The 13205-nt window shown below is 44.3% G+C and overlaps 1 protein-coding gene across 6 annotated transcripts in view; it reads right to left on the reverse strand.

Moving 5' to 3' along the window:
- Positions 1-13205, reverse strand: part of SDCCAG8 (SHH signaling and ciliogenesis regulator SDCCAG8) — a 229618-nt gene that overhangs the window by 159311 nt on the left and 57102 nt on the right. For all 6 annotated transcript variants that reach the window (XM_032862916.1, XM_032862914.1, XM_032862913.1 and 3 more), the window contains exon 10: positions 3120-3272. In XM_032862916.1, the coding sequence (XP_032718807.1) occupies positions 3120-3272 (153 nt within the window). The remainder of the gene's footprint in view (positions 1-3119; positions 3273-13205) is intronic.

Raw genomic sequence — 13205 nt, forward strand, 5'->3', positions numbered from 1 at the left:
CCTCAAAGGCACTTTAAACTCAGAGAAAACGGAAAGGCACACACCATCATTCTCTCAAATCAAGAATATAGATCCAAAGAAATCAAGGAAAGAGAATCTTTTAAAGGGAAAAAGAACTAAAAAATATTCCCTAAAAGTAGCACAAGGAGGGCTTCCGTGAACATAATGAGAGGTGAAAGAATGGAGATGACACGTACAGACAGACCTTTCGAGAAATGTGCCCATCACGGGGAAGATCATGGAGGGACATGGAATCACTGTGGTGGCTTCCAACCTTGGCTGCACATTGGAATCCCCTGAACAACTTTAACAATACTGACACCTGGATCCTAACCACAGCTGTTTACACATCTCGGTTTGGGATGCAGATGGACAGTAAGATTTCCGGAGCCTCTGTGGAGCCAAGATTGAGAACTAACCGGATTGGAAGATTGTTTCTTTCAATGGATGAGAGAAACCTGAGCAGCTTCTCCTCATAAGGAAGACAATTCAGTGGGGGGGAGGGGAACAGAAATGCTATCCCTGAGGGGCACTGGGGTGGCTCAGTCGGTTGAGCTCCCGACTCTTGCTTTCGGCTCAGGTCATGATCTCAGTGTCTTGGGATCCAGCCCTGCGACAGGCTTCGCGCTCAGCTCAGAGTCTGCTTGTCCCTCTCCCTCTGCCTTACCCCCCCCAAATAAATAAATAAATAAAATCTTTACATTAAAAAAAAGAAGAAGAAGAAAAAGACCTCCCTGAGGTGCAGGAAGAGAATGGAATCCAGGGCAAAGGGAATGAATGAGCGGGCAGTTTCTCCTGTTCTGACGGGGTTGGTATCCTGGTAGAACTTTACTTGAAGGCACAAGTGAGAGGGAAGTGAAATAGGAGAAATGGTTGAAGTTAAGTAAGGCTCTCTGCTGAGAAGTTAAGTAAGGCTCTCGGCTGAGAATGAGGGGAACGCTGGTACAGTAGAGATTCTGAGGAGAATAAAAGTGATTTAAAATGGTCCTTGAAAATGGGCCCGAGATACCATCATTGCCACCTGGACTAGGATAATTACCTCCCACCTGATCTCCAGGCATTTATTCTGATTTTCCTTCCAATCTCTTGACAGATGGTGCTTCTCAAATATAAATGGCATCATGACGCTGCCCAATTTAAAGTTGTTCAATTAGTTTTCGGATAAAATTAAAAATCACGTGCACTTTAAGGCCATCCGCGCTTTGGTCCCTACATACTACCCCAGCCTCATCCCCCGCTACTGTCCTCACTCCCATGCTCCGGTCACCTGAGCCTTCTTGAAATTCCGAAAAAGTCAGACGCTCCTTAGCTTCAGAGTCTGGGGGTGTCATTTCCCTGGCGTGAAGCTCTTCCCCTTGACTCTTCACCCCACCGCTCCCACTCAACCCTTTCGAGTTTGTAAAATCTCTTCCATAGGACAGTCTCTCCTGACGGCCTGGATTCGGACATGCCTGACTCGTACATTCCCTGGTCCCCTCTACTGTGCTTGCCCTGCCTTTATCGCAGTAATCAGAGTTCGATTAAAAATCACGTATGGGGGCGCCTGGGTGGCTCAGTGGGTTAAAGCCTTTGTCTTCGGCTCAGGTCATGATCCCAGGGTCCTGGGACTGAGCCCCGCATTGGGCTCTCTACTTAGCGGGGAACCTGCTTCCTCCTCTCTCTCTGCCTGCCTCTCTGCCTACTTGAGGTCTCTGTCGAATAAATAAATAAAATCTTTAAGAAAAAAAATCACGTATGGAAGCGTTTAATGTCTTCCTCTCCCTCCTCTGGAAGCGGGACTGCAAATTCCGGGGCCCTCCAGTCACCATCTGCTGAGTGTGGCAAAAACGGGGGAGAGGACTGCACGGCGGGACTGCTGGGAAGCAGCGGGAGCACCGCGGACACCAGGTCATGACACACAGTGGCGCTGTCTGCAAGGGTCAGATCTCCCGCCCTGGCCATAGAGGCAGACGGTCAGACTGACCGTAGAGCGAGGTTCTGACAGGTGCCACTTTTCGAAAGGCTGAGACAAGGGAGTTTATAGTAAATGCCTCCGACACTCACGTGACTTAAAACCCCTGGACATAACTTGTGATCTTCCTCTTTATATAACCTCAGGAGTACACACTGGCCTTGCACATAGCGACACTCAGGAGCCGTGTGCTGAGCAACATGAACATGACACACCAGAGTATCACAATAACACAGCATTCGGGGGTACACGCTGCGAGTCACTTTAAAAACAAAACTAAACAAAACATGCAACGGCTGTTTTGGTGATTTTACGGACCCCACGTTGCTCAGTTTTTACTCTATCGTAGCAACTTTAAAGATTTATTTATTTTAGAGAGAAAGTGAGATAGCGTGTGAGCTGGGCGAGGGAGCGGGGGGACAGAGAAAGAATCCCAAGCAGACCCCACACTGAGCACGGAGACCACCTGGGGCTCCCTCTCATGACCCTGAGATCATGACCTGATCGAAACCAAGAGTCGGACACTCAACTGACTGAGCTACCCAGGTGCCCCCACTGCAGCAACTTTAAAGCTAGGTTTTAATTCCGTATCCCAGTTTATGACTCTTTTCCAAATGCTGCCCATTTCGTGTTAGCTGTTCCTTTTGCCTTTCTTCTCTTCCCTCCGTGTGTTCATCTGGTTATGTTCAGTATTCATCACGCAGTTTGTCAGAACCTACTTTGTACAGTGTATATAATTACTTTTTCTTGGTTACTTGGTTTCTTACATGTGTTTCATCTTCTACAAGTCTAATTTGAGAGTGGGGGAATCAGTGGGGGAGTCATCTCTCCTGAAGTAGCCCAGGTTGAAATAAAGTCTGGGTATCTGCAGAGCACCTGCTTTTGTCTGACAAACATGAGAGAGGGAATCAAACAGAATGGTGGGATCAAAGTATAATCTTACAATTTCCTATCACGGAATCGAATTGATTATTTTACTTGGAGAGGTCTGAGAGTATAACTTTTCTCGAGAAATTGGTGGGAGAATGGAAAATTTCTATGAACTCTAGATTACAAGTAACCGACTACTTGCGGAGTGTTCATTCAAGAAGGCCAGCCTACCGCATCGCCGGTGACATCACCAAAAACATTTCTGCCACAGCAGGTAACAAAGTGAATCCACAAGTACCTTTGATCCCGTGTCCTCCCGTTCTTTTGTTATTTCTTTTCTCATTGTCTCCTTCTCAAAGGCCCTTTTCTCTTGCTGAGATGCGAGTTCTTTTTCCAGTCGCTCTGTCTGCCTCTCCAGTTCATTCTTCAACTGCTCACACTGGATTAAAGCCTGCCAGAGGAAGATGGGAGTGAAACAGGGCCTCTGACTTTGCAAAAAATGAGAGGAAAATGAGACAATTAAGCTTCAATTTTATTTAAAATCATTGCAACTCACTGTAAAGCCCATTAGAGTAATTTTATATTTATTTGTCAATACCACTCACAAAACTAAAACACTATTCAAATGTCACTTTTATTCACACATTTCAATTTTCACAATTAAGGCTATATTTACTAAGCAACTAAGAAAATTCAGGTTAATGAACTCTGATGAACACCACAGATGAATCCAAATTTTGAAAACAAGAAACAGAAAAATCAAGCGATCTAATATTTTTCAATTATATAGCATATTTATACTAAATGAAATATAGAGGTATCCAATTTAACTAACTTTTCATTTGCTTATGGTTAAAAATTAGTGAAATACTTCAAAACTTAAAATGAGATGTACTTGTTATTATATACAACATCTATTTTTAGCATCATCAAGTAATCAAATTTCCTTAAATATAACTAGGATAAGATTTAGTTCACTCTCCTTATAAACATAACAAAAGTAAAAATTAAGTAATAATAAAAAATTAATAAAAAATAATAATAAATAAAAAATTAGGTAATAAAAAATAATTTAAAAATAGTAATAATAAAAAATTTAGATAAAGACTCAAAACAACATTTACTACCTAGTTTTATGAAATGAGAAGTGCCATCTTTCACTGCTGGTAACTTACAAGTCCACAGTTGTTCCTTAGTCTTAATTTCCCACTCTGAATTTCTAGAAGTAAAAACTTTCTAACTTCCTTTTAACTACATCTACTATCTTTATGAAAAATACCCAATAGGAAACTAATTTCAAAATTCCAATTTAAAAAAACCCCAATAAATGTAAGGTGCTTGACACAGAACCTCTGAGTCATTCTATAGTGTCTTAGTCTGATCCCAGTGGCTTCTTATCCAATATCCGACATCCACCTCATTCAAATGCTGTGTTCCCCTGAATTGGAAACCCAAGTAACCCAAGTCTCACATGACTTACAAACTGTGTAAGTATGTATCAAGTTACATATTTGATAGTCACATCTGTTGTGGATGATGAGGGAAGTGGTCTTAGTAACAAATGCATAGCTTTGCTTCCCTCTGGTGAAAGCTATAACAAATACAGACAATAAATTATCTAGGGTATGTGAATTTGCTTCTCTTCACCTGGAAGCCATTAAACCCTAATTTACTTCAAATTCTTCTGGAAAGTTTCTACACTCCTAGACATGAAATAGGTGGGTAAAACTCAATTGTCTCAGATTAACTGACAAGCACATGTAGTGACTGAGAAATGATTCTCCTACGGACTTGGTCCCAAGTTCAATTCTAGTTGAGAATGTACATAAAATAAAATTCTCCATTAGATTTGAAAAGAAGTGGAGGGTGCCTGGGTGGCTCAGTGGGTTGGGGCCTCTGCCTTCGGCTCGGGTCATGATCTCAGGGTCCTGGGATCGAGCCCCACATCAGGCTCTCCGCTCGGCGGGGAGCCTGCTACCCCCTCTCTCTCTGCCTGCCTCTCTGCCTACTTATGATCTCTCTCTGTCAAATAAATAAATAAAAATCTTTTAAATAAATAAATAAAAGAAGTGGAAAAGCAGAGTTTTCCTATAATTTAAGCCCTTGGAGTGGGATAGATTATGAATTTCAGATTTTTTTTTTTGCCTCAGAACACAATTGCTGTTGTGAAAAATACTTTATATGAACCTACTAAAAATGTTCATAACTTTCACAGATCTAATACCACTGGCATGACAGAATGAAATGACTATTGACTACAAACCAATATTTCCAATCAGAAGCTTCTTCACTGAACAAAAACTCAGGAGTCAACAGTATTAAGCACAGAACAGCGGAAGGGACTGTGGAAGATCAAAGAGCGGGCTGACATGAAGAACCAAAGAACCAATTCCAAGAAGTCAGTCAGTTTGGGAACCAGGAACAGTAAATGATCCTGACAGCATAAGAGGCCTAATCTCAGGATAAGAGGATATAAATGAAAAGTATAACGTACAAGGCAAGAAGCTGTAAATCACTTAAAACCATTGCTGAAGGCTTCTCCCTCTTAGGGCTCACCACCATGAAGAGGTAATGATGAGGAGATAAGTAAAAGAAAGGGCTTTTATTTGTCTTGATTTTAATATATATGCCAGGTCCCAGTGAAGAAATTATGAAGGACCAGTAACACTTGGATTTATAGAAGCAATTTAATCTTTCTAAAGATAGCTCTCTTATCGTGGCTCTCACATACTAGAAGGTCAAGGAGAACTAAACAAATGTTTATACAGTCTTTCCATTATAACTTTACCTTTAAAAAAAAAAAGAATTTATTTATTGGAGAGAGAATGCACACAAGAGGGCACAAGCAGGGGGAGGGACGGAGGGAGAGGGAGAAGGAGGCTCCCTGCTGAGCAGGGAGCCCAAGGAGGACTCGGGGCTCCATTTCAGGACCCTGGGATCACAACAGGAGCAGAAGGCAGATGCTTAACTGAGTGAGCCACCTGGTGCCCCAAAGCTTCACCTTTTCATTCCAGGGCTCCCTCTCCCAGTTTCCAGAAGCCCTGCTGATCCAGTGCTCCCTGATTCTGCTCATCTAACTATTCCATAAGGGCATAACTGAATTCTCACAAGCGAGGTCAGTAAATGGTCAGTTACGGCTATAGCTGACAGACCTTCGGAGAGGCCCAAGTTGATGTGGGGACTGCAGCTTCCATTTCTTCCAGAGGTTCCCCAAGGGGTGGCTTCCTTCTCTCCCTGAGCACAGCCCCTTTTTGATGGAAATGGCTGTAGCTCCAGGAGTTGAGGGAATTACACTATTGACCCGCCCAGTCAACTCAATCCTCCAGAGACCTTTTCTCTTCTGGGAAATTTCTTTATTTGTGGTTATTCAACGTTGGCCACATTAACATATTTTTCAAAACATAATTTATTGGACTTGATATTCCCAGCCCTAGTTTTATTAAACCAACAAGTATGGGTTACTGTCTTAATGGGGTCAAAACACTTTCTGAAACAAATTTATATCTAGTCAACTCCATTTTTTTAAATAGGAAGCCTATTTTAGGACATATGAAAATTCTTCCCAAGTGCTAGCGTTAGGTTTCTAGAAATCCTTGTGACCAAAGAATTCACAATTCAGGAATTAAAATCTTCTGAGAAATAACAAAATTCACACTTAAGAAAATGAAATTTAAGGGATGCCTGGATGTCTCAGTCGGTTAAGCATCTGCCTTCGGCTCAGTTCGTGATCCCAGGGTCCTGGAATCCAGCCCTGAATCAGGCTCCCTGCTCAACAGGGAGTCTGCTTCTCCCTCTCCCTCCGCCTGCTGCTCCCCCTGCTTGTGCTCTCTCTGTCTCTTAGATAAATAAAATCTTTTAAAAAATTAAATATAAAATTCACGTAAAAATTTATGAAAATGTTTTCATTTTTGTGAACTATATAGCCCACAAAACTAAAATGATTGTCAATATGTTTTAAGCACGTAACTTACAAATAATGACAACTACTGATTTTTTAATTTATAAACTCTTCCTTGCTAGAAACTTATCAGTCTGTCCCTATCTCCCATTTTCAAGATGTTAATATCTTGTTTCTGTTTCGTGGCAGATAATGTACACATCAAGAAGTGATGGGGCACCTGAGTAGCTCATAAGCATCTGGCTCTTGGTTTTGCCTCAGGTCATGACATCAGTTCATGACCTCCCCTCTGAGTGTGGAGCTTGCTTAAGATTCTTTCCTTTTCTTTCTGCCCTTTCCTGCTCCCAAACCCACTTGCACAACCATTTTCTCTCTCTTTAAAAAAAAAAAAAAGAAAAGAAAAAGTGCATTATATTCTCTGCTTGGGCTTGCAATCAAATGACCAAATGTTTTGATCTTTTCACTTTAGGTTTCTAATTTTTGCCTTTCTGATTCTGTAGTCTAAGCAAAGAATAATTTCGAAAGGAAAAAAAAAAGGTTTTAGGGACACTTAGTCATGGGTTTCTGTCTTTTGTGGTTTTTTGTTTTGTTTTGTTTTTTTTAAATCTTGCCTTGGAGGGTTATCTCATTATAGATACACTCATGATAACTTCATACCAAAACCAACAATTTCCCTTTCAATAGAAGCAAGCAGGTGTGAGGCCTGGTTAACCGTTTCATGTTGTAGCTTTACCAAGGCATCACTGCAGAACCTCTGCTTCCCCCACCCCATTTATCCGGAGGATATTTTTTTTCTCTCTTTTAAAAAATGATCGCTGGTTGTAATGGCTTGCAATTTTCATAGTAAATCAAAACCATTTATTGATCACTCACCATGTGCCAAATACTCTGCTAAATGGCTTACATGGATTACTTTAGTTAACACTCTTACTAAATTTTAAGTAGATCTTATCACTCAACAGAAGAAACAGCAGCTCTGAGACATTATGTATCTGCCCGGGATCACAGACCTAAACAGTGGCAGAGCAGAGATTTGAGCCAGGGGGTTCCACAGCTGAATCGATGCATGGCATTACAGCTTTTTCATGTTATAGATTTATTTCCTTATAAAATCCTCGGGTGTTTTCACTGCCATCGTCAATTTAAGTATAGAACTTAGTTAAAAATTCTCTGGTGCACTTACTTAGCCTGCAATGTGCAAATGGGAACACTAGGTGGCAACAAATATCAAGGAACCCATTCCATCAGCTCAAGGATCAAGTTGTTGGTTTCGAAATTAAAATACGGATTCCATTTTACTTTTTTACTACTCTCACTAAGCAAAATTCCTATTATGTTTCAACATACCTAAGATAAATCCTAATAGATGTGCATTGTATTTTGTAAACTGCACAGAAATCCGTTCTTGCATTATTACTAATTCAAGGAAAAATGCTTTAGATTTGCAATACACAATAGCTTCTTTTGTTCTTAACTGTTAGATATTTAAAAGCACTAATTACAAAAATCCATATTCATAATTAAAGCTAACAATTGACTTTGATTCAATTCAATATTGTGTAACTAATATGCAAATGGCCAGCTGAGGAATACAATGATAATATTAGAGACCTGCCTTTTAAGGTCTTTTGGTAGTAAGAGCTACATAAACAACTACCAAAATGATACCAGCTCCGGCAGAATATGGAGGAGAAAGAGATTAATTCAAACAAGAAAGGACTGGGGCAAACTCTGGGGAAGACTGCCGCCTGGGCTGAGCCCCAAGGTTGAACAGACAGATCAATGCACTGCTGTAAAGTATAGCGTCAGCAAATTCATGGTCACATTCAGGAAGGTCACATTCCTGACCTTGTAAGTCACATTCAGGAAACAACACAGGTCTTGTGAAAGACTGTAGTGAAAAATAAGGCTAGAAGAGTTAGGCTGGGGCTGTATTGTGAAAGATCTGGAAGGTCACGCTTTTATTTTACTGCAAGAGGGGAGCCGCTTGAACAGGGAGAGTTACTTCTGGGGGGTCTCTGGCAGCAATGGGAAGATGGGAAAGATACAGCGGAACTGGAAGAGGCCTGAGACCAACAGAAGTCCACCGTAATCATCTCTGCAGGCTGAAACTGGGGTGGAAAAGTGGGCACAGCTGGCGAAGGGACCCCAAAGCCCGAAAGACAGAGTGATAACTTGGCAACTGATCAGATGTTGAGAGTGTAGGATGGGGAGGAGCCAAGATATTTTAAAGCCGTGAGCCAGCGCTGCTGCTAAGATGAGGAAAGAGAATACAGACAACGGTAGAAGAAACGTGGGCGGGAGAATGGAGAGGAGCAATAACTTGGTTGCGTAGATTTTCAGATGCTAACGGAATGTCATACATAAACAGAGGTCTAGTAGCAGCAAGAAATGGGGGTCTGGTGCTCAGGAGAGCCGTTAGAGCTAAAGCCACAAGGTGGGGGTATTCAAATGCAGGGAATGTGCTGGACACGACAGGAGAGACAAATTCCTAGAAATGAGGACAACGTTAGTGGAAGGCTAGGACTGTGGTTAAGGTTTCTGAAAAACAAGTGAAAAGAGATGGAGAGGAGTAGATAAGAGCGGTACAACAAGGACCCATGGGAGAAAATGTCAGATAAATCAAGGGGGGAGAGGACATGTTATGATAAGACAGGCAATGGCTTCCAAGACGCCAGAGTCAGGAGTCGAAGAAGACAGAGATGAGGTCACTGGGGTTAGCGATCAGGAAGTGCCTTGTGACCAGCAAGTGAGCAACTCAGCAGGATGAAGCCGGGCTGCAATTTGGCACAAGCCTGACTGCGGTGTGCTCGGAAGGGGACGAACTGCCCGACGGCGGACACTCATTGTGAAAGGCCTGCTGGGGAACCGGCGGCGAGGAGTTAGTCGAAGAAGTGGAAGCTGATCAAGCGAAGGCCGCCTGTTGTTTGTTTGAACAAGAATGATGGCTGGGGATGGTGGGGGAGGGAGACAGGGCAGGAGGAAGTGAAGACACAAGAAGCCATTTGACAAACCCGTGAGACTTCAGTAACTTAGAGAAAGAGCTTTCATCTTGGGAAGTAAGAGGGCCCGGCAAACAGGGGGAAATGAGCCAAAGGCACGTCCGAGGGGTTAGAAGAATCCGAAGAGGCTCTTGCGGGTTGGCTGTGATGTCGGCGGCGCAGGTCAGCTCCAGAGTGCGGGCGGACAGCAGAGATGGGAACACACGAAAGTGCGATTCCTGCCTACCAGACAGAAGATGGCCAACCGTAAAGAAAAGAACTGCTAAATAGTACTTCTTCTTTTTTTTAAGATTTTATTTATTTATTTATTTGACAGAGAGAGAGAGAGACAGAGAGAGAGGGAACATAAGCAGAGGGGGTGGGAGAGGGGGAAGCAGGCTCCCCTTGAGCAGGGAGTCCGACACGGGGCTCGATCTCAGGACCCTGGGATCACGACCTGAGCCAAAGGCAGACGCGCAATGACTGAGCCACCCAGGTGCCCTTTAAATACTACTTCCATCCGTGGAGGGTGACCCGTATCAGCCCCCTGTGGAATTCATTCTGTGGCTTTCCTCAGCAACACTTGCCAGGCTGAAAGTAGCGATAGGAAAAAAATGTGTGGTTGAGCCTCTGCTGGGCACTGGCCCTGGGGGTAGACTAGAAAGATAAGAACAAAAGACTTCTAGAGTCTTACTGGAAACATGACAATTCCCTAGTTAGTGGACATTTCCTGAGAACCTATTACATGCCACACAGTATGCGAGGTGCTAAAGACTGACCAGTGATCAAGACAGGTGAGTTCCTTCCTCTCCGAGATTCTAAAGTTTAATGAAGGGGGCGCTGGATGGCTCGGTTGGTTGAGTGTCTGAGTCTTGATTTCGGCTCAGGTCGTGATGGCAGGGTCATGAGATTGACTGAGTCCCACACTGGGCTCCACAATGAGCGCAGCGCCTGCTTAGCGTTCTCTCTCTCTCTCCCTCTGCCCCTCCCCCAGCTCACGCACGCACGTGTATGCACTCTCTAAACAAATAAATAGTAAGATTAATGGAAGATAAAGACAAATAAGGGAGACTAATACACTGATGACTGACGTACATAATGGGGAACAGTTCTTACCAGGGGGCAATTCAGCATGCACATGCGCTTACGTACACACACGTGCACACATACACGCACACACGTACGCACATGTGCGCACACACATGCACACATACACGTGCACACACACATGCGCTTACATACACGCACATACACATGCACGCACATACACACGTGCACACAGACACGTGCATACATACGCACACATGCATGCACATACATATGCACACATACAGGCACACACTCATGCGCACGCACATATACATACAGGCACGCAAACACACGCGTACACACGCACGTGTACACACACAGGCACACACACCCGTGAGAACCCCTAACAATGTATGGAGACATCTCTGGTCGCCAGAACCTGGGGAAGAGGAGGTGCGATCCAGGATCCAGTGAAAAGAGGCCAGGGATGCTGCTAAAAATCCTAGGATGTGCGGGCAGGACAACCCCTACAACAAAGAATTATGTAGTCCAAACGTCAGCAGTGCTGGGGCTGAGAAGTACTGCTATGAAGAGATAAGAGGTACATGAAATCTACGCATGGGAGAGCAGAGATTTTTCGAGAGAGAGCAGCAGACCTGAAAGATGGAGAAAATATCCAGGCTGTGGGGTGAAGAAGCATTTGCATGGCGCGTGCAAACTCCCGGGGGCTACAATGGCAGTGCATAAACAAGGGACTGGAAGCCGTCACCATCAGAGGCACTAGCTCTTGAGGAAATACTTTGTGCCAGAGTTTCCACAACTTAACAGATAACACATTTTAAAATGCACCTGGGTGGCTCAGTTGGTGAAGGGTCTGCCTTAGGCTCAGGTCATGTGCCAGGATCACAGGGCTCCCTGCTCAGCGGGGAGTCTTCTTCTCCCTCTCCCTCTGCTCCTCCCTCTGCCCAGTTCCGCGCCCACTGGCTCTGCTCCCTTGCACTCTCTCTCTCAAATAAATAAATTTTTAAAAATATAAATTGAAAAAATGCAGTCCTCATTAGCAATCCTCTAAGTCTGACATTATTTCCATCTTTCAGATGAGGAAAAACTGCGGCCTGGGGAATTAAGTAAGCTGTCCTGGGTCACGCAGCTGGGGAAATGATGCAGCGGAGTTGAATCTAGGTCTGCTAATGCTAAGAAGACCTCACCCAACCTCTGACTGCTTTGCCAAGCTGACAGGGGCTGAGTCTGTTGGAGGAGAGTAATAAGGAAGCACATGACAGACCTCAGAAGTACAGCAAAGGGCTTAGAGACTGTCCTGAGACAGTGGACACTCCCAGACAGATTGGAAATCAAAGAATCACAGGATCAAACTGCCGTGAAGAAAGATCACTTCTGGGGTGCGTGGGTGGCTTAGTGGGTTAAGCATCTGCCTTCAGCCCAGGTCATGGTCTCAGGGTCCTGGGATCAAGCCCCTCATCGGGCTCTCTGCTCAGCGGAGAGCCTGCTTCCCGCCTCCCTCCCCGCCCCTCTGCCTGCCTCTCTGCCTACTTGTGATTTCTCTCTGTCAAATAAATAAATAAAATCTTAAAAAAAAAATAAAAGGTCACTTCTGGCTGCAGTGTGCTCCGCAACAGAGGGAAGGAAGAGGATGTTGTTATTCATAATCCAGAGATTATGGTGTCCTGAACAAGAAAGGTGACAGTGAGGGAAGAACCCAACAGGAGTTCAGAAACTAAGATGTGTACTTAGTGATTGGTTGGACGTCAGGCACGGAGGAGAGGATGGTGACCAGCTTTCCGGTCGAGGCACAGTAGTGGACAGAGGCACCACTCCCTAGAGAACACAGCAGTGTTAGGGGAGCAAATGTAATGAGTTCAGTTGAGGATGTAAAATTCAGGTTTAAATAGAAGGGGAGGTGACACCTGGGTGGTGCAGTCGGTTTAACGTCTGACTCTTGATTTCGGCTTGGGTTGTGATCTTGGGATCATGGGATTGAGCCCCACGTCGGGCTCTGCACTCAGCAAGGAGTCTGCCTGAGATTCTCTCTCTCTCTGCCTCTGGCCCTCCCCCTGCTTGTGTGCATGCATGCACTCTCACGAATGGATGGATGGATGGATGGATGGGTGAATGGATGGATGGATGGATGGATGGATGGATGGACGGATGGACAGATGGACAGATGGATGGATGGATGGATGGATGGATGGACGGATGGACAGATGAATGGATGGATGGATGGACGGATGGACAGATGAATGGGTGGATGGATGGATGATGGACGGATGGACGGATGGATGGATGGATGGATGGATGGAAGGAAGGGGAAGAAGACCAGCCTGGACACAACAGGTAAGACAGGGGAGGAGACTGCAGAAGCAGACGCAGGAATGAGGACACTGAGACGTTTAATGGCAACAGGGAGGCAGAGAGAAGTGCTGGTCAGAGGGAGCAGATGCAGAGTCTGACATGCCTT

This window comes from Lontra canadensis, unplaced genomic scaffold (genome assembly GCF_010015895.1).
Source record: "Lontra canadensis isolate GAN:19392208 unplaced genomic scaffold, GSC_riverotter_1.0 scaffold24, whole genome shotgun sequence".
NCBI lineage: Eukaryota > Metazoa > Chordata > Mammalia > Carnivora > Mustelidae > Lontra > Lontra canadensis.